General features: G+C 51.6%; 1 protein-coding gene across 2 annotated transcripts in view; it reads left to right on the forward strand.

The window, feature by feature from the left end:
- The window catches only part of HMCN2 (hemicentin 2), a 936,787-nt gene that overhangs the window by 811,734 nt on the left and 103,576 nt on the right, over positions 1-21,477 (forward strand). For both annotated transcript variants that reach the window (XM_069609262.1, XM_069609261.1), the window contains one exon: positions 443-502. In XM_069609262.1, the coding sequence (XP_069465363.1) occupies positions 443-502 (60 nt within the window). The remainder of the gene's footprint in view (positions 1-442; positions 503-21,477) is intronic.

The raw sequence follows: 21,477 nt of genomic DNA on the forward strand, positions 1-21,477 counted from the left end.
CCTGCCAGTGCTACCGGCGGGTTTGCCGCTGGACAAGTAATGTTTTACCTGTGCTGACTTCCCGGTGCCAATGGGAGATTACAACTCGGGCGGCCTGGGAAGTCAGACGCCAGTAAATGTAAGTCCCCATTCCCATAGAGTCCTATAGGAGCACTTTCATCCAGCTGTGTGGGAGTAATCCACAGGACACAACATGGCAGTGGGTGTACACTGACCCTGAGAGGCTTAGGGTCTCTCAGGGGCCAATCATTCACATGTGCATGGCTGCTGAGGCCCTAGATTCAGACTCATCTGGGAACATACAGTAACCATACAGAGCTCAGTGCTTTCCATCTCACAGACCTGTGCCATGAATGTCAAATGAAACAGAATCTTGCAACAGGTGGCACTGCGTGGGCATGTTTTTCATCTCTCCTTAACACAATGTCTGTCTTTGGCACAGATGCAGCTGGTGGTTCTTGTCCAGGTGGCTTCCTGCTTGACCCAGACTCCTACTGCATGGGTAAGTGACCCCCCTGGTGGGTGGTGGCCTATCGTTTGTGGGTGTTGGGGGGTGAGAAGGTTGCAGATAGGATATGCTAGTGGGGCTGAGGTTCTGACATACCTTATAACGGACCAGAAGACCAGGCTGCAGGTTCCACAGCTCTGTTCATTTTCTTTTTTTAGTTAATTACCACGTTGTGTGCATAGAGTATCACATGTGGGGGTTCCGCAGTAGTACTTACCAACCATTCAAAGGCCAGAGCACAAACGTAAATGTTGTCTTGGGGTTCACAGAGGAAATTCATATTGGGTTTTGATCTGAGTGTGACCCATTAGAACAATGTTACATTCGTCTTACTGGGAAAGGAACTGTATCAAAACCTAGAAAAAACATACAAATTATTTTCTAATAGAAGTTTATCATCCAAAGATGGACTGTCTGGTGCCTTCCTGCCTGCTGCTCTTTTTCACCACTTAGCAAGCCACGCCCACCTGGTGCCTTCCTGTTTGCCGCTCTTTTTTACCACTTAGCAAGCCCCGCCCACCTGGTGCCTTCCTGCTTCCGCTCTGTTTCCCTACTTAAGGAGCCCCTCAGCTTCTTTTCCTTTGCAGATGGGGAGCAGGTGCAAGTGGACCTAGGTCACCTGGGCTAAACCCCGCCCACCTGGTGCCTTCCTTCACCATCACTGTCTTGTGGCCAATGCTGGATTTGACTTTTATGGACTTCATTCATTCACGGTGTGTCACTCTTTCTCAACTCTCATGCTGGACTTCCTTTGCATCTTGTACTCACGGTGGCCCTGAATCATGCTGTTCCCATCTTCACCTTGTATCCTGGCTTGCAACATTATGTGTTACTACTGACTTCTGCAATTGTATTCGCTCTCCACCCTTGCTTCTCCACTCTTTTTGACTGCTTACTCTCTGCTCCTTTGCCTTCTTCCTTTTCCTATCTCCTCCCCTTACTTTCTTCTATGCACTTACTCTATCATAATTGTCCCTGGACCTAATATGATAGCAACCTCGTCTGTTTCCTCCACCCTCCCATTACTGTGTTTTTCCTCCCCACCACCCCTCCAGCACTATCTGAAATGTCGTCAGGCCTAGTATGAGAGTCGCTTGTTTTGTTCCTCCCCTCCCTTTCTGCACCCCTCTCCCTCACCTTTTGTTTTTCTCCAGCTCCACCAGAAATGTCGTCAGGCCTAGTACGGTAGTCGCCTGTCTATTTCCATTTCCTTCCCACTCTCCCCCTCCCTTCCTTATCTATGTCTTAGCTCTTGCACTATCTGAAATGTTGTCAGGCCGAGTACGATAGTTAATTTCACATCCTTACTTTTCATGGCCTGTAAGAATGTCATTGTATTTTCCCTTGTTCCCTCCCTTGCCTTGAAGCGCTTTGAAACACATTGTGTATAGGCACTATATAAATAAACAATCCTATCATATCATAACTCCTATTGTATGCTTTTAAAATAACACTATGAATAAAGGGAAGGTGGCAAATAGCACCAATTAGACTTCTTGGCTGCTTTGCATAAAATCAAAGAGCCTTTTGGAAACAGAAGAATGACTATTGAGCTGTAAAATTGACGAATACACCAGCAATAAAAGGGTTGGATGCTTGAATCGCTAAGTAAATCACCCACAGTGCACTTGCAGCTCCTCTCGTTTTTACAAATACTAACCTTAGCATTAAAGTGTTTGTATTATAACCATACGTAATGCTGATTCGGACAGCCCCGGGATTTGGATATGAGGGTATAATGGCCCATTGGGCTAGGACACAGGACCCGAGTGAGCAAACCTTTTAGAAGAGGAGGGGCTGTGGGCATGTGGAGTTCCCAATACACAGGCATCCTTTCGGTATTTTATACACAGGATAACTGCCCTGACACGACACACTTAATATTAACAGACTCCCCTCAAGGTGCCGATAGCAGGGGTTATTGTTGCACAAGCGAATCATACTCGTTTAACCCCTTAAGTGCCATGGACGAGTATGCTCGTCCTTTTTGCATAGACTTGCATAATAGCCTGGCACTTGACCTGAGAAGAATCAGAGGCTGAGTGGACCCTCCAGGATTTGAACCTGCAACCTCCCAGTTACCCTCATATTTATACAGTGGACGCATTGGTTACTGAGCTATAAGCAAGAGCAGGAATCTGGAAAGACTTTCTTTAAACCCCGTAGTGCTCCCCCCAAACAGCTAGAGGGCAAGGGAGCAGGTGCACACCCTGTTAATAAAAGACTAAACCACCCTCAGCTGACCTCCTGGCCCCACCCATGAGGGACCTCCCGAATCTGCTCATGCGGCAGCCAGCCTGTCCCAACATCCAGTGTCCTGACCATAAAGGCATCTAGGGTACAATGCCATTTACGTTCAGGAAAACCCCTGGCTACTCCAGCCACCCCTTAAGTGCCAAGGATGAGTATGCTCATCCTTTTTGCATAGACTTGCATAATAGACTGGCACTTAAACTCCACCACAAGTTCCCCGCTGGCGATCCCGACCGAGGTTCCAGCAACCCAGCGAATGCCAAGCCCAACACTATGGCCACAAAAAAGCCACCTCAAAGATGTGTACATGCAGCCTGCATTCTATTCCATTATTTGATTGTCTTCTTCATGTCTTCATGTTGGCACTGATGGCTGGCAGACCCCTTCACAATTAGAGAAATATCTTCAGTGAGAATTTCCCATCTGGCAGTTCTCTTGCACTGTTTTGATTAGGTTTACTTGGTATAAGTTTTGGAATAGGTGTTAAAATGGGGGGGGATCAGCAAGTGGAGCCCTGTTTGACCTCTGTGCACCACCCACAATCCTCCTCTATGCACCACCCACTATCCTCCTCTATTCAGCACCCGCAATCCTCCTCTGTACACCACCCACAATCCTCCTCTCTGCACTACCCACAATCCTCCTCTGTGCACCACACAATCCTCTGTGCACCACCCACAATCCTCCTCTGTGCACCAATCTCTGTGCAACACCCACAATCCTCCTCTATTCAGCACCCGCAATCCTCCTCTGTACACCACCCACAATCCTCCTCTCTGCACTACCCACAATCCTCCTCTGTGCACCACACAATCCTCTGTGCACCACCCACAATCCTCCTCTGTGCACCAATCTCTGTGCAACACCCACAATCCTCCTCTGTACACCACCCACAATCCACCTCTGTATACCACCCACAATCCTCCTCTGTGCACCACCCTCAATCCTCCTCTGTTCTCCACCCACAATCCTCCTCTGTGCACCACCCGCAATCCTCCTCTGTTCTCCACCCACAATTCTCCTCTGTACACCACCCACAATCCACCTCTGTATACCACCCACAATCCTCCTCTGTGCACCACCCGCAATCCTCCTCTGTTCTCCACCCACAATCCTCCTCTGTGCACCGCCCGCAATCCTCCTCTATGCACCACCCACTATCCTCCTCTATTCAGCACCCGCAATCCTCCTCTGTACACCACCCACAATCCTCTTCTCTGCACTACCCACAATCCTCCTCTGTGCACCACACAATCCTCCTCTGTGCACCACCCACAATCCTCCTCTGTGCACCAATCTCTGTGCAACACCCACAATCCTCCTCTGTACACCACCCCCAATCCACCTCTGTATACCACCCACAATCCTCCTCTGTGCACCACCCTCAATCCTCCTCTGTTCTCCACCCACAATCCTCCTCTGTGCACCACCCGCAATCCTCCTCTGTTCTCCACCCACAATCCTCCTCTCTACACCACCCACAATCCACCTCTGTATACCACCCACAATCCTCCTCTGTGCACCACCCGCAATCCTCCTCTGTTCTCCACCCACAATCCTCCTCTGTGCACCGCCCGCAATCCTCCTCTATGCACCACCCACTATCCTCCTCTATTCACCACCCGCAATCCTCCTCTGTACTACCCACAATCCTCCTCTGTGCACCACACAATCCTCCTCTATGCACCACCCACAATCCTCCTCTGTGCACCACTCTCTATGCACCACCCACAATCCTCCTCTGTACACCACCCACAATCCACCTCTGTATACCACCCACAATCCTCCTCTGTGCACTGCCCGCAATCCTCCTCTGTGCACCACCCGCAATCCTCCTCTGTGCACCACCCGCAATCCTCCTCTGTGCACCGCCCGCAATCCTCCTCTGTTCTCCACCCGCAATCCTCCTCTGTGCACTGCCCGCAATCCTCCTCTGTGCACCACCCACAAACCTCCTCTGTGCACCACACAATCCTCCTCTGTGCACCACCCACAATCCTCCTCTGTGCACCACCCACAATCCTCCTCTGTGCACTGCCCGCAATCCTCCTCTGTACACCACCCACACAGACCCTCTTAATTCTGTCACCTGTTTGGTCACAGAGGGATGTCACGGAGAGGAAAGGCACACCAGCCTCCCTGGGACACGAGGAGTAACTTCTGAAACACCAAAGAGAGCGTTGCAGTGGGGCTCATCTTCAGAATCGACTCGGGGCGAGACATATAGGACCACCCACCTTTTCTTTTCTCAATGTGGAAACCTCTCTTTAGGTGTTGCCCTGGTTACCGCCAGGGTCTCAGATGTGGGCACGTTCTGTTAATGCAGCCAGCGTCTTTCCCAGGACCAAAGCCAAACCAGGGCTGAGATGTCTCAGAGTTCATTCTAAAGGCGTTGCCATGGAGACTGGCAGGTCCACAGTGCCGGGGCCGACTGAGGCGGAGGATCTGGGGGCTGAGAGGGTCTAGATGCTCATGACGCTGAGTTATGTGAACATGAGTCAAAAGAGACCCCAGAACATGGAACGGGTTCTAAGGAACCCTACTAGTGAAACACACCGGCCTCCTGCTGAGCATGACCCACATTGTTACTCTGACAGAGGAGTCTGCAGATTCAGAGAATCCCACTCACGATGAAAGAAGAGACTCATGGAGTGCAGGAGACCCCAGAACATGCTACGGGTTCTAAGGAAACCCTACTAGTGAAACACACCGGCCTCCTGCTGAGCATGACCCACACGGTTACTCTGACAGAGGAGTCTGCAGATTCAGAGAATCCCACTCACGATGACAGAAGAGACTCCTGGAGTGCAGGAGACCCCAGAACATGCTACGGGTTCTAAGGAAACCCTGCTAGTGAAACACACCGGCCTCCTGCTGAGCATGACCCACGCGGTTACTCTGACAGAGGAGTCTGCAGATTCAGAGAATCCCACTCACGATGACAGAAGAGACTCATGCAGTGCAGGAGACCCCAGAACATGCTACGGGTTCTGAGGAAACCCTACTAGTGAAACACACCGGCCTCCTGCTGAGCATGACCCACACGGTTACTCTGACAGAGGAGTCTGCAGATTCAGAGAATCCCACTCACGATGACAGAAGAGACTCATGGAGTGCAGGAGACCCCAGAACATGCTACGGGTTCTAAGGAAACCCTACTAGTGAAACACACCGGCCTCCTGCTGAGCATGACCCACACGGTTACTCTGACAGAGGAGTCTGCAGATTCAGAGAATCCCACTCACGATGACAGAAGAGACTCATGGAGTGCAGGAGACCCCAAAACATGCTACGGGTTCTAAGGAAACCCTGCTAGTGAAACACACCGGCCTCCTGCTGAGCATGACCCACGCGGTTACTCTGACAGAGGAGTCTGCAGATTCAGAGAATCCCACTCACGATGACAGAAGAGACTCATGCAGTGCAGGAGACCCCAGAACATGCTACGGGTTCTAAGGAAACCCTACTAGTGAAACACACCAGTGACCTGCTGAGCATGACCTACGCGGTTACTCTGACAGAGGAGTCTGCAGATTCAGAGAATCCCACTCACGATGACAGAAGAGACTCATGGAGTGCTGGAGACCCCAGAACATGCTACGGGTTCTGAGGAAACCCTACTAGTGAAACACACCGGCCTCCTGCTGAGCATGACCCACACGGTTACTCTGACAGAGGAGTCTGCAGATTCAGAGAATCCCACTCACGATGACAGAAGAGACTCATGGAGTGCAGGAGACCCCAGAACATGCTACGGGTTCTAAGGAAACCCTACTAGTGAAACACACCGGCCTCCTGCTGAGCATGACCCACACGGTTACTCTGACAGAGGAGTCTGCAGATTCAGAGAATCCCACTCACGATGACAGAAGAGACTCATGGAGTGCAGGAGACCCCAAAACATGCTACGGGTTCTAAGGAAACCCTACTAGTGAAACACACCGGCCTCCTGCTGAGCATGACCCACGCGGTTACTCTGACAGAGGAGTCTGCAGATTCAGAGAATCCCACTCACGATGACAGAAGAGACTCATGCAGTGCAGGAGACCCCAGAACATGCTACGGGTTCTGAGGAAACCCTACTAGTGAAACACACCAGTGACCTGCTGAGCATGACCTACGCGGTTACTCTGACAGAGGAGTCTGCAGATTCAGAGAATCCCACTCACGATGACAGAAGAGACTCATGGAGTGCTGGAGACCCCAGAACATGCTACGGGTTCTGAGGAAACCCTACTAGTGAAACACACCGGCCTCCTGCTGAGCATGACCCACACGGTTACTCTGACAGAGGAGTCTGCAGATTCAGAGAATCCCACTCACGATGACAGAAGAGACTCATGGAGTGCAGGAGACCCCAGAACATGCTACGGGTTCTAAGGAAACCCTACTAGTGAAACACACCGGCCTCCTGCTGAGCATGACCCACACGGTTACTCTGACAGAGGAGTCTGCAGATTCAGAGAATCCCACTCACGATGACAGAAGAGACTCATGGAGTGCAGGAGACCCCAAAACATGCTACGGGTTCTAAGGAAACCCTACTAGTGAAACACACCGGCCTCCTGCTGAGCATGACCCACACGGTTACTCTGACAGAGGAGTCTGCAGATTCAGAGAATCCCACTCACGATGACAGAAGAGATTCATGGAGTGCAGGAGACCCCAGAACATGCTACGGGTTCTGAGGAAACCCTAATAGTGAAACACACCGGCCTCCTGCTGAGCATGACCCACACGGTTACTCTGACAGAGGAGTCTGCAGATTCAGAGAATCCCACTCACGATGACAGAAGAGACTCGTGGAGTGCAGGAGACCCCAAAACATGCTACGGGTTCTAAGGAACCCTACTAGTGAAACACACCGGCCTCCTGCTGAGCATGACCCACACGGTTACTCTGACAGAGGAGTCTGCAGATTCAGAGAATCCCACTCACGATGACAGAAGAGACTTGTGGAGTGCATGAGACCCCAGAACATGGTACGGGTTCTAAGGAACCCTACTAGTGAAACACACCGGCCTCCTGCTGAGCATGACCCACATGGTTACTCTGACAGAGGAGTCTGCAGATTCAGAGAATCCCACTCACGATGACAGAAGAGACTCATGGAGTGCAGGAGACCCCAGAACATGCTACGGGTTCTAAGGAAACCCTACTAGTGAAACACACCGGCCTCCTGCTGAGCATGACCCACACGGTTACTCTGACAGAGGAGTCTGCAGATTCAGAGAATCCCACTCACGATGACAGAAGAGACTCATGCAGTGCAGGAGACCCCAGAACATGCTACGGGTTCTGAGGAAACCCTACTAGTGAAACACACCGGCCTCCTGCTGAGCATGACCCACACGGTTACTCTGACAGAGGAGTCTGCAGATTCAGAGAATCCCACTCACGATGACAGAAGAGACTCGTGGAGTGCAGGAGACCCCAGAACATGGTACGGGTTCTAAGGAACCCTACTAGTGAAACACACCGGCCTCCTGCTGAGCATGACCCACACGGTTACTCTGACAGAGGAGTTTGCAGATTCAGAGAATCTCACTCACGATGACAGAAGAGACTCGTGGAGTGCAGGAGACCCCAGAACATGGTACAGGTTCTAAGGAACCCTACTAGTGAAACACACCGGCCTCCTGCTGAGCATGACCCACACGGTTACTCTGACAGAGGAGTCTGCAGATTCAGAGAATCCCACTCACAATGACAGAAGAGACTCATGGAGTGCAGGAGACCCCAAAACATGCTACGGGTTCTAAGGAAACCCTACTAGTGAAACACACCAGTGACCGGCTGAGCATGACCCACACTGTTACTCTGACAGAGGAGTCTGCACATTCAGAGAATCCCACTCACGATGACAGAAGAGACTCATGGAGTGCAGGAGACCCCAGAACATGCTACGGGTTCTAAGGAAACCCTACTAGTGAAACACACCGGCCTCCTGCTGAGCATGACCCACACGGTTACTCTGACAGAGGAGTCTGCAGATTCAGAGAATCCCACTCACAATGACAGAAGAGACTCATGGAGTGCAGGAGACCCCAAAACATGCTACGGGTTCTAAGGAAACCCTACTAGTGAAACACACCGGCCTCCTGCTGAGCATGACCCACACGGTTACTCTGACAGAGGAGTCTGCAGATTCAGAGAATCCCACTCACGATGACAGAAGAGACTCATGGAGTGCAGGAGACCCCAGAACATGCTACGGGTTCTAAGGAAACCCTACTAGTGAAACACACCAGCCTCCTGCTGAGCATGACCCACACAGTTACTCTGACAGAGGAGTCTGCAGATTCAGAGAATCCCACTCATGATGACAGAAGAGACTCATGGAGTGCAGGAGACCCCAAAACATGCTACGGGTTCTAAGGAACCCTACTAGTGAAACACACCGGCCTCCTGCTGAGCATGACCCACACGGTTACTCTGACAGAGGAGTCTGCAGATTCAGAGAATCCCACTCACGATGACAGAAGAGACTCGTGGAGTGCAGGAGACCCCAAAACATGGAACGGGTTCTAAGGAAACCCTACTAGTGAAACACACCAGTCTCCTGCTAAGCATGACCCACACGGTTACTCTGACAGAGGGGTCTGCAGATTCAGAGAATCCCACTCACGATGACAGAAGAGACTCATGGAGTGCAGGAGACCCCAAAACATGCTACGGGTTCTAAGGAAACCCTACTAGTGAAACACACCAGTGACCTACTGAGCATGACCCACACGGTTACTCTGACAGAGGAGTCTGCAGATTCAGAGAATTCCACTCACGATGACAGAAGAGACTCATGGCGTGCAGGAGACCCCAAAACTTGCTACGGGTTCTAAGGAAACCCTACTAGTGAAACACACCAGCCTCCTGCTGAGCATGACCCACACGGTTACTCTGACAGAGGAGTCTGCAGATTCAGAGAATCCCACTCACGATGACAGAAGAGATTCATGGAGTGCAGGAGACCCCAGAACATGCTACGGGTTCTGAGGAAACCCTACTAGTGAAACACACCGGCCTCCTGCTGAGCATGACCCACACGGTTACTCTGACAGAGGAGTCTGCAGATTCAGAGAATCCCACCACGATGACAGAAGAGACTCATGGAGTGCTGGAGACCCCAAAACATGGAACGGGTTCTAAGGAAACCCTACGAGTGAAACACACCAGTCTCCTGCTGAGCATGACCCACACGGTTACTCTGACAGAGGAGTCTGCAGATTCAGAGAATCCCACTCACGATGACAGATGAGACTCATGGAGTGCAGGAGACCCCAGAACATGCTACGGGTTCTGAGGAAACCCTAATAGTGAAACACACCGGCCTCCTGCTGAGCATGACCCACACGGTTACTCTGACAGAGGAGTCTGCAGATTCAAAGAATCCCACTCACGATGACAGAAGAGACTCATGGAGTGCTGGAGACCCCAAAACATGGAACGGTTTCTAAGGAAACCCTACTAGTGAAACACACCGGCCTCCTGCTGAGCATGACCCACACGGTTACTCTGACAGAGGAGTCTGCAGATTCAGAGAATCCCACTCACGATGACAGAAGAGACTCATGGAGTGCAGGAGACCCCAGAACATGCTACGGGTTCTGAGGAAACCCTACTAGTGAAACACACCGGCCTCCTGCTGAGCATGACCCACACGGTTACTCTGACAGAGGAGTCTGCAGATTCAGAGAATCCCACTCACGATGACAGAAGAGACTCATGGAGTGCTGGAGACCCCAAAACATGGAACGGGTTCTAAGGAAACCCTACTAGTGAAACACACCAGCCTCCTGCTGAGCATGACCCACACGGTTACTCTGACAGAGGTGTCTGCAGATTCAGAGAATCCCACTCACGATGACAGAAGAGACTCATGGAGTGCAGGAGACCCCAAAACATGTAACGGATTCTAAGGAAACCCTACTAGTGAAACACACCAGTGACCTGCTGAGCATGACCTACGCGGTTACTCTGACAGAGGAGTCTGCAGATTCAGAGAATCCCACTCACGATGACAGAAGAGACTCATGGAGTGCGGGAGACCCCAAAACATGCTACGGGTTCTAAGGAAACCCTACTAGTGAAACACACCAGCCTCCTGCTGAGCATGACCCACATGGTTACTCTGACAGAGGAGTCTGCAGATTCAGAGAATCCCACTCACGATGACAGAAGAGACTCATGGAGTGCAGGAGACCCCAGAACATGCTACGGGTTCTGAGGAAACCCTACTAGTGAAACACACCGGCCTCCTGCTGAGCATGACCCACACGGTTACTCTGACAGAGGAGTCTGCAGATTCAGAGAATCCCACTCACGATGACAGAAGAGACTCATGGAGTGCTGGAGACCCCAAAACATGGAACGGGTTCTAAGGAAACCCTACTAGTGAAACACACCAGTCTCCTGCTGAGCATGACCCACACGGTTACTCTGACAGAGGAGTCTGCAGATTCAGAGAATCCCACTCACGATGACAGAAGAGACTCATGGAGTGCAGGAGACCCCAGAACATGCTACAGGTTCTAAGGAAACCCTACTAGTGAAACACACCGGCCTCCTGCTGAGCATGACCCACACGGTTACTCTGACAGAGGAGTCTGCAGATTCAGAGAATCCCACTCACGATGACAGAAGAGACTCATGGAGTGCAGGAGACTTCTAAGGAAACCCTACTAGTGAAACACACCGGCCTCCTGCTGAGCATGACCCACACGGTTACTCTGACAGAGGAGTCTGCAGATTCAGAGAATCCCACTCACGATGACAGAAGAGACTCATGGAGTGCAGGAGACCCCAAAACATGCTACGGGTTCTAAGGAAACCCTACTAGTGAAACACACCAGTGACCTGCTGAGCATGACCCACGCGGTTACTCTGACAGAGGAGTCTACAGATTCAGAGAATCCCACTCACGATGACAGAAGAGACTCATGGAGTGCAGGAGACCCCAAAACATGCTACGGGTTCTAAGGAAACCCTACTAGTGAAACACACCGGCCTCCTGCTGAGCATGACCCACACGGTTACTCTGACAGAGGAGTCTGCAGATTCAGAGACTCCCACTCACGATGACAGAAGAGACTCATGGAGTGCAGGAGACCCCAAAACATGCTACGGGTTCTAAGGAAACCCTACTAGTGAAACACACCGGCCTCCTGCTGAGCATGACCCACACGGTTACTCTGACAGAGGAGTCTGCAGATTCAGAGAATCCCACTCACGATGACAGAAGAGACTCATGGAGTGCTGGAGACCCCAAAACATGGAACGGGTTCTAAGGAAACCCTACTAGTGAAACACACCAGCCTCCTGCTGAGCATGACCCACACGGTTACTCTGACAGAGGTGTCTGCAGATTCAGAGAATCCCACTCACGATGACAGAAGAGACTCATGGAGTGCAGGAGACCCCAAAACATGCTACGGGTTCTAAGGAAACCCTGCTAGTGAAACACACCGGCCTCCTGCTGAGCATGACCCACGCGGTTACTCTGACAGAGGAGTCTGCAGATTCAGAGAATCCCACTCACGATGACAGAAGAGACTCATGGAGTGCAGGAGACCCCAAAACATGCTACGGGTTCTAAGGAAACCCTACTAGTGAAACACACCAGTGACCTGCTGAGCATGACCCACGCGGTTACTCTGACAGAGGAGTCTGCAGATTCAGAGAATCCCACTCACGATGACAGAAGAGACTCATGGAGTGCAGGAGACCCCAAAACATGCTACGGGTTCTAAGGAAACCCTACTAGTGAAACACACCGGCCTCCTGCTGAGCATGACCCACACGGTTACTCTGACAGAGGAGTCTGCAGATTCAGAGACTCCCACTCACGATGACAGAAGAGACTCATGGAGTGCAGGAGACCCCAAAACATGCTACGGGTTCTAAGGAAACCCTACTAGTGAAACACACCGGCCTCCTGCTGAGCATGACCCACACGGTTACTCTGACAGAGGAGTCTGCAGATTCAGAGAATCCCACTCACGATGACAGAAGAGACTCATGGAGTGCTGGAGACCCCAAAACATGGAACGGGTTCTAAGGAAACCCTACTAGTGAAACACACCAGCCTCCTGCTGAGCATGACCCACACGGTTACTCTGACAGAGGTGTCTGCAGATTCAGAGAATCCCACTCACGATGACAGAAGAGACTCATGGAGTGCAGGAGACCCCAAAACATGCTACGGATTCTAAGGAAACCCTACTAGTGAAACACACCAGTGACCTGCTGAGCATGACCTACGCGGTTACTCTGACAGAGGAGTCTGCAGATTCAGAGAATCCCACTCACGATGACAGAAGAGACTCATGGAGTGCGGGAGACCCCAAAACATGCTACGGGTTCTAAGGAAACCCTACTAGTGAAACACACCAGCCTACTGCTGAGCATGACCCACATGGTTACTCTGACAGAGGAGTCTGCAGATTCAGAGAATCCCACTCACGATGACAGAAGAGACTCATGGAGTGCAGGAGACCCCAGAACATGCTACGGGTTCTGAGGAAACCCTACTAGTGAAACACACCGGCCTCCTGCTGAGCATGACCCACACGGTTACTCTGACAGAGGAGTCTGCAGATTCAGAGAATCCCACTCACGATGACAGAAGAGACTCATGGAGTGCTGGAGACCCCAAAACATGGAACGGGTTCTAAGGAAACCCTACTAGTGAAACACACCAGTCTCCTGCTGAGCATGACCCACACGGTTACTCTGACAGAGGAGTCTGCAGATTCAGAGAATCCCACTCACGATGACAGAAGAGACTCATGGAGTGCAGGAGACCCCAGAACATGCTACAGGTTCTAAGGAAACCCTACTAGTGAAACACACCGGCCTCCTGCTGAGCATGACCCACACGGTTACTCTGACAGAGGAGTCTGCAGATTCAGAGAATCCCACTCACGATGACAGAAGAGACTCATGGAGTGCAGGAGACCCCAAAACATGGAACGGGTTCTAAGGAAACCCTACTAGTGAAACACACCAGTCTCCTGCTAAGCATGACCCACACGGTTACTCTGACAGAGGGGTCTGCAGATTCAGAGAATCCCACTCACGGTGACAGAAGAGACTCATGGAGTGCAGGAGACCCCAGAACATGCTACGGGTTCTAAGGAAACCCTACTAGTGAAACACACCGGCCTCCTGCTGAGCATGACCCACACGGTTACTCTGACAGAGGAGTCTGCAGATTCAGAGAATCCCACTCACGATGACAGAAGAGACTCATGGAGTGCAGGAGACCCCAAAACATGCTACGGGTTCTAAGGAAACCCTACTAGTGAAACACACCAGTGACCTGCTGAGCATGACCCACGCGGTTACTCTGACAGAGGAGTCTGCAGATTCAGAGAATCCCACTCACGATGACAGAAGAGACTCATGGAGTGCAGGAGACCCCAAAACATGCTACGGGTTCTAAGGAAACCCTACTAGTGAAACACACCGGCCTCCTGCTGAGCATGACCCACACGGTTACTCTGACAGAGGAGTCTGCAGATTCAGAGACTCCCACTCACGATGACAGAAGAGACTCATGGAGTGCAGGAGACCCCAAAACATGCTACGGGTTCTAAGGAAACCCTACTAGTGAAACACACCGGCCTCCTGCTGAGCATGACCCACACGGTTACTCTGACAGAGGAGTCTGCAGATTCAGAGAATACCACTCACGATGACAGAAGAGACTCATGGAGTGCAGGAGACCCCAGAACATGGTACGGGTTCTAAGGAACCCTACTAGTGAAACACACCGGCCTCCTGCTGAGCATGACCCACATGGTTACTCTGACAGAGGAGTCTGCAGATTCAGAGAATCCCACTCACGATGACAGAAGAGACTCATGGAGTGCAGGAGACCCCAAAACATGCTACGGGTTCTAAGGAAACCCTGCTAGTGAAACACACCGGCCTCCTGCTGAGCATGACCCACGCGGTTACTCTGACAGAGGAGTCTGCAGATTCAGAGAATCCCACTCACGATGACAGAAGAGACTCATGCAGTGCAGGAGACCCCAGAACATGCTACGGGTTCTGAGGAAACCCTACTAGTGAAACACACCGGCCTCCTGCTGAGCATGACCCACACGGTTACTCTGACAGAGGAGTCTGCAGATTCAGAGAATCCCACTCACGATGACAGAAGAGACTCATGGAGTGCAGGAGACCCCAGAACATGCTACGGGTTCTAAGGAAACCCTACTAGTGAAACACACCGGCCTCCTGCTGAGCATGACCCACACGGTTACTCTGACAGAGGAGTCTGCAGATTCAGAGAATCCCACTCACGATGACAGAAGAGACTCATGGAGTGCAGGAGACCCCAAAACATGCTACGGGTTCTAAGGAAACCCTGCTAGTGAAACACACCGGCCTCCTGATGAGCATGACCCACGCGGTTACTCTGACAGAGGAGTCTGCAGATTCAGAGAATCCCACTCACGATGACAGAAGAGACTCATGCAGTGCAGGAGACCCCAGAACATGCTACGGGTTCTGAGGAAACCCTACTAGTGAAACACACCGGCCTCCTGCTGAGCATGACCCACACGGTTACTCTGACAGAGGAGTCTGCAGATTCAGAGAATCCCACTCACGATGACAGAAGAGACTCATGGAGTGCAGGAGACCCCAGAACATGCTACGGGTTCTAAGGAAACCCTACTAGTGAAACACACCAGTGACCTGCTGAGCATGACCCACATGGTTAATCTGACAGAGGAGTCTGCAGATTCAGAGAATCCCACTCACGATGACAGAAGAGACTCATGGAGTGCAGGAGACCCCAGAACATGCTACGGGTTCTGAGGAAACCCTACTAGTGAAACACACCGGCCTCCTGCTGAGCATGACCCACACGGTTACTCTGACAGAGGAGTCTGCAGATTCAGGGAATCCCACTCACGATGACAGAAGAGACTCATGGAGTGCTGGAGACCCCAAAACATGGAACGGGTTCTAAGGAAACCCTACTAGTGAAATACGCCAGTCTCCTGCTGAGCATGACCCACACGGTTACTCTGGCAGAGGAGTCTGCAGATTCAGAGAATCCCACTCACGATGACAGAAGAGACTCATGGAGTGCAGGAGACCCCAGAACATGCTACGGGTTCTGAGGAAACCCTACTAGTGAAACACACCGGCCTCCTGCTGAGCATGACCCACACGGTTACTCTGACAGAGGAGTCTGCAGATTCAGAGAATCCCACTCACGATGACAGAAGAGACTCATGGGGTGCTGGAGACCCCAAAACATGGAACGGGTTCTAAGGAAACCCTACTAGTGAAACACACCGGCCTCCTGCTGAGCATGACCCACACGGTTACTCTGACAGAGGAGTCTGCAGATTCAGAGAATCCCACTCACGATGACAGAAGAGACTCATGGAGTGCTGGAGACCCCAAAACATGGAACGGGTTCTAAGGAAATCCTACTAGTGAAACACACCAGTCTCCTGCTGAGCATGACCCACACGGTTACTCTGACAGAAGAGTCTGCAGATTCAGAGAATCCCACTCACGATGACAGAAGAGACTCATGCAGTGCAGGAGACCCCAGAACATGCTACGGGTTCTGAGGAAACCCTACTAGTGAAACACACCGGCCTCCTGCTTAGCATGACCCACACGGTTACTCTGACAGTGGAGTCTGCAGATTCAGAGAATCCCACTCACGATGACAGAAGAGACTCATGGAGTGCAGGAGACCCCAAAACATGCTACGGGTTCTAAGGAAACCCTACTAGTGAAACACACCAGTGACATGCTGAGCATGACCCACGCGGTTACTCTGACAGAGGAGTCTGCAGATTCAGAGAATCCCACTCACGATGACAGAAGAGACTCATGGAGTGCAGGAGACCCCAAAACATGCTACGGGTTCTAAGGAAACCCTACTAGTGAAACACACCAGTGACCTGCTGAGCATGACCCACACGGTTACTCGGACAGAGGAGTCTGCAGATTCAGAGAATCCCACTCACGATGACAGAAGAGACTCATGGAGTGCAGGAGACCCCAAAACATGGAACGGGTTCTAAGGAAACCCTACTAGTGAAACACACCAGTCTCCTGCTGAGCATGACCCACACGGTTACTCTGACAGAGGAGTCTGCAGATTCAGAGAATCCCACTCACAATGACAGAAGAGACTCATGGAGTGCAGGAGACCCCAAAACATGCTACGGGTTCTAAGGAAACCCTACTAGTGAAACACACCAGTGACCTGCTGAGCATGACCCACGCGGTTACTCTGACAGAGGAGTCTGCAGATTCAGAGAATCCCACTCACGATGACAGAAGAGACTCATGGAGTGCAGGAGACCCCAAAACATGCTACGGGTTCTAAGGAAACCCTACTAGTGAAACACACCGGCCTCCTGCTGAGCATGACCCACACGGTTACTCTGACAGAGGAGTCTGCAGATTCAGAGAATCCCACTCACGATGACAGAAGAGACTCATGGAGTGCAGGAGACCCCAAAACATGCTACGGGTTCTAAGGAAACCCTACTAGTGAAACACACCGGCCTCCTGCTGAGCATGACCCACACGGTTACTCTGACAGAGGAGTCTGCAGATTCAGAGAATCCCACTCACGATGACAGAAGAGACTCATGGAGTGCAGGAGACCCCAGAACATGCTACGGGTTCTAAGGAAACCCTACTAGTGAAACAAACCGGCCTCCTGCTGAGCATGACCCACACGGTTACTCTGACAGAGGAGTCTGCAGATTCAGAGAATCCCACTCACGATGACAGAAGAGACTCATGGAGTGCAGGAGACCCCAAAACATGCTACGGGTTCTAAGGAAACCCTACTAGTGAAACACACCGGCCTCCTGCTGAGCATGACCCACACGGTTACTCTGACAGAGGAGTCTGCAGATTCAGAGAATCCCACTCACGATGACAGAAGAGACTCGTGGAGTGCAGGAGACCCCAAAACATGCTACGGGTTCTAAGGAACCCTACTAGTGAAACACACCGGCCTCCTGCTGAGCATGACCCACACGGTTACTCTGACAGAGGAGTCTGCAGATTCAGAGAATCCCACTCACGATGACAGAAGAGACTCGTGGAGTGCAGGAGACCCCAGAACATGGTACGGGTTCTAAGGAACCCTACTAGTGAAACACACCGGCCTCCTGCTGAGCATGACCCACACGGTTACTCTGACAGAGGAGTCTGCAGATTCAGAGAATCCCACTCACGATGACAGAAGAGACTCATGGAGTGCAGGAGACCCCAGAACATGCTACGGGTTCTAAGGAAACCCTACTAGTGAAACACACCGGCCTCCTGCTGAGCATGACCCACACGGTTACTCTGACAGAGGAGTCTGCAGATTCAGAGAATCCCACTCACGATGACAGAAGAGACTCGTGGAGTGCAGGAGACCCCAGAACATGCTACGGGTTCTAAGGAAACCCTACTAGTGAAACACACCAGCCTCCTGCTGAGCATGACCCACACGGTTACTCTGACAGAGGAGTCTGCAGATTCAGAGAATCCCACTCACGATGACAGAAGAGACTCATGGAGTGCAGGAGACCCCAAAACATGCTATGGGTTCTAAGGAACCCTACTAGTGAAACACACCGGCCTCCTGCTGAGCATGACCCACACGGTTACTCTGACAGAGGAGTCTGCAGATTCAGAGAATCCCACTCACGATGACAGAAGAGACTCATGGAGTGCAGGAGACCCCAAAACATGGAACGGGTTCTAAGGAAACCCTACGAGTGAAACACACCAGCCTCCTGCTGAGCATGACCCACACGGTTACTCTGACAGAGGAGTCTGCAGATTCAGAGAATCCCACTCACGATGACAGAAGAGACTCATGGAGTGCAGGAGACCCCAAAACATGCTACGGGTTCTAAGGAACCCTACTAGTGAAACACACCGGCCTCCTGCTGAGCATGACCCACACGGTTACTCTGACAGAGGAGTCTGCAGATTCAGAGAATCCCACTCACGATGACAGAAGAGACTCGTGGAGTGCAGGAGACCCCAGAACATGCTACGGGTTCTAAGGAAACCCTACTAGTGAAACACACCAGCCTCCTGCTGAGCATGACCCACACGGTTACTCTGACAGAGGAGTCTGCAGATTCAGAGAATCCCACTCACGATGACAGAAGAGACTCATGGAGTGCAGGAGACCCCAAAACATGCTACGGGTTCTAAGGAACCCTACTAGTGAAACACACCGGCCTCCTGCTGAGCATGACCCACACGGTTACTCTGACAGAGGAGTCTGCAGATTCAGAGAATCTCACTCACGATGACAGAAGAGACTGGTGGAGTGCAGGAGACCCCAGAACATGGTACGGGTTCTAAGGAACCCTACTAGTGAAACACACCGGCCTCCTGCTGAGCATGACCCACACGGTTACTCTGACAGAGGAGTCTGCAGATTCAGAGAATCCCACTCACGATGACAGAAGAGACTCATGGAGTGCAGGAGACCCCAAAACATGGAACGGGTTCTAAGGAAACCCTACGAGTGAAACACACCAGCCTCCTGCTGAGCATGACCCACACGGTTACTCTGACAGAGGAGTCTGCAGATTCAGAGAATCCCACTCACGATGACAGAAGAGACTCATGGAGTGCAGGAGACCCCAAAACATGCTACAGGTTCTAAGGAACCCTACTAGTGAAACACACCGGCCTCCTGCTGAGCATGACCCACACGGTTACTCTGACAGAGGAGTCTGCAGATTCAGAGAATCTCACTCACAATGACAGAAGAGACTGGTGGAGTGCAGGAGACCCCAGAACATGGTACGGGTTCTAAGGAACCCTACTAGTGAAACACACCGGCCTCCTGCTGAGCATGACCCACACGGTTACTCTGACAGAGGAGTCTGCAGATTCAGAGAATCCCACTCACGATGACAGAAGAGACTTGTGGAGTGCAGGAGACCCCAGAACATGGTACGGGTTCTAAGGAACCCTACTAGTGAAACACACCGGCCTCCTGCTGAGCATGACCCACATGGTTACTCTGACAGAGGAGTCTGCAGATTCAGAGAATCCCACTCATGATGACAGAAGAGACTCATGGAGTGCAGGAGACCCCAGAACATGCTACGGGTTCTAAGGAAACCCTACTAGTGAAACACACCGGCCTCCTGCTGAGCATGACCCACACGGTTACTCTGACAGAGGAGTCTGCAGATTCAGAGAATCCCACTCACGATGACAGAAGAGACTCGTGGAGTGCAGGAGACCCCAGAACATGCTACGGGTTCTAAGGAAACCCTACTAGTGAAACACACTAGCCTCCTGCTGAGCATGACCCACACGGTTACTCTGACAGAGGAGTCTGCAGATTCAGAGAATCCCACTCATGATGACAGAAGAGACTCATGGAGTGCAGGAGACCCCAAAACATGCTACGGGTTCTAAGGAACCCTACTAGTGAAACACACCGGCCTCCTGCTGAGCATGTCCCACACGGTTACTCTGACAGAGGAGTCTGCAGATTCAGAGAATCTCACTCACGATGACAGAAGAGACTGGTGGAGTGCAGGAGACCCCAGAACATGGTACGGGTTCTAAGGAACCCTACTAGTGAAACACACCGGTCTCCTGCTGAGCATGACCCACACGGTTACTCTGACAGAGGAGTCTGCAGATTCAGAGAATCCCACTCACGATGACAGAAGAGACTCATGGAGTGCAGGAGACCCCAAAACATGGAACGGGTTCTAAGGAAACCCTACTAGTGAAACACACCAGTCTCCTGCTAAGCATGACCCACACGGTTACTCTGACAGAGGGGTCTGCAGATTCAGAGAATCCCACTCACGATGACAGAAGAGACACATGGAGTGCAGGAGACCCCAGAACATGCTATGGGTTCTAAGGAAACCCTACTAGTGAAACACACCGGCCTCCTGCTGAGCATGACCCACACGGTTACTCTGACAGAGGAGTCTGCAGATTCAGAGAATCCCACTCACGATGACAGAAGAGACTCATGGAGTGCAGGAGACCCCAAAACATGCTACGTGTTCTAAGGAAACCCTACTAGTGAAACACACCAGTGACCTGCTGAGCATGACCCACGCGGTTACTCTGACAGAGGAGTCTGCAGATTCAGAGAATCCCACTCACGATGACAGAAGAGACTCATGGAGTGCAGGAGACACCAAAACATGCTACGGGTTCTAAGGAAACCCTACTAGTGAAACACACCAGCCTCCTGCTGAGCATGACCCACACGGTTACTCTGACAGAGGAGTCTGCAGATTCAGAGAATCCCACTCACGATGACAGAAGAGACTCATGGAGTGCAGGAGACCCCAGAACATGCTACGGGTTCTAAGGAAACCCTACTTTTGAAACACACCAGCCTCCTGCTGAGCATGACCCACACGGTTACTCTGACAGAGGAGTCTGCAGATTCAGAGAATCCCACTCATGATGACAGAAGAGACTCATGGAGTGCAGGAGACCCCAAAACATGCTACGGGTTCTAAGGAACCCTACTAGCGAAACACACCGGCCTCCTGCTGAGCATGACCCACACGGTTACTCTGACAGAGGAGTCTGCAGATTCAGAGAATCCCACTCACGATGACAGAAGAGACTCGTGGAGTGCAGGAGACCCCAGAACATGGTACGGGTTCTAAGGAACCCTACTAGTGAAACACACCGGCCTCCTGCTGAGCATGACCCACACG

Source organism: Ambystoma mexicanum, chromosome 8, assembly GCF_040938575.1.
Source record: "Ambystoma mexicanum isolate Mex_15411 chromosome 8, UKY_AmexF1_1, whole genome shotgun sequence".
Lineage (NCBI taxonomy): Eukaryota > Metazoa > Chordata > Amphibia > Caudata > Ambystomatidae > Ambystoma > Ambystoma mexicanum.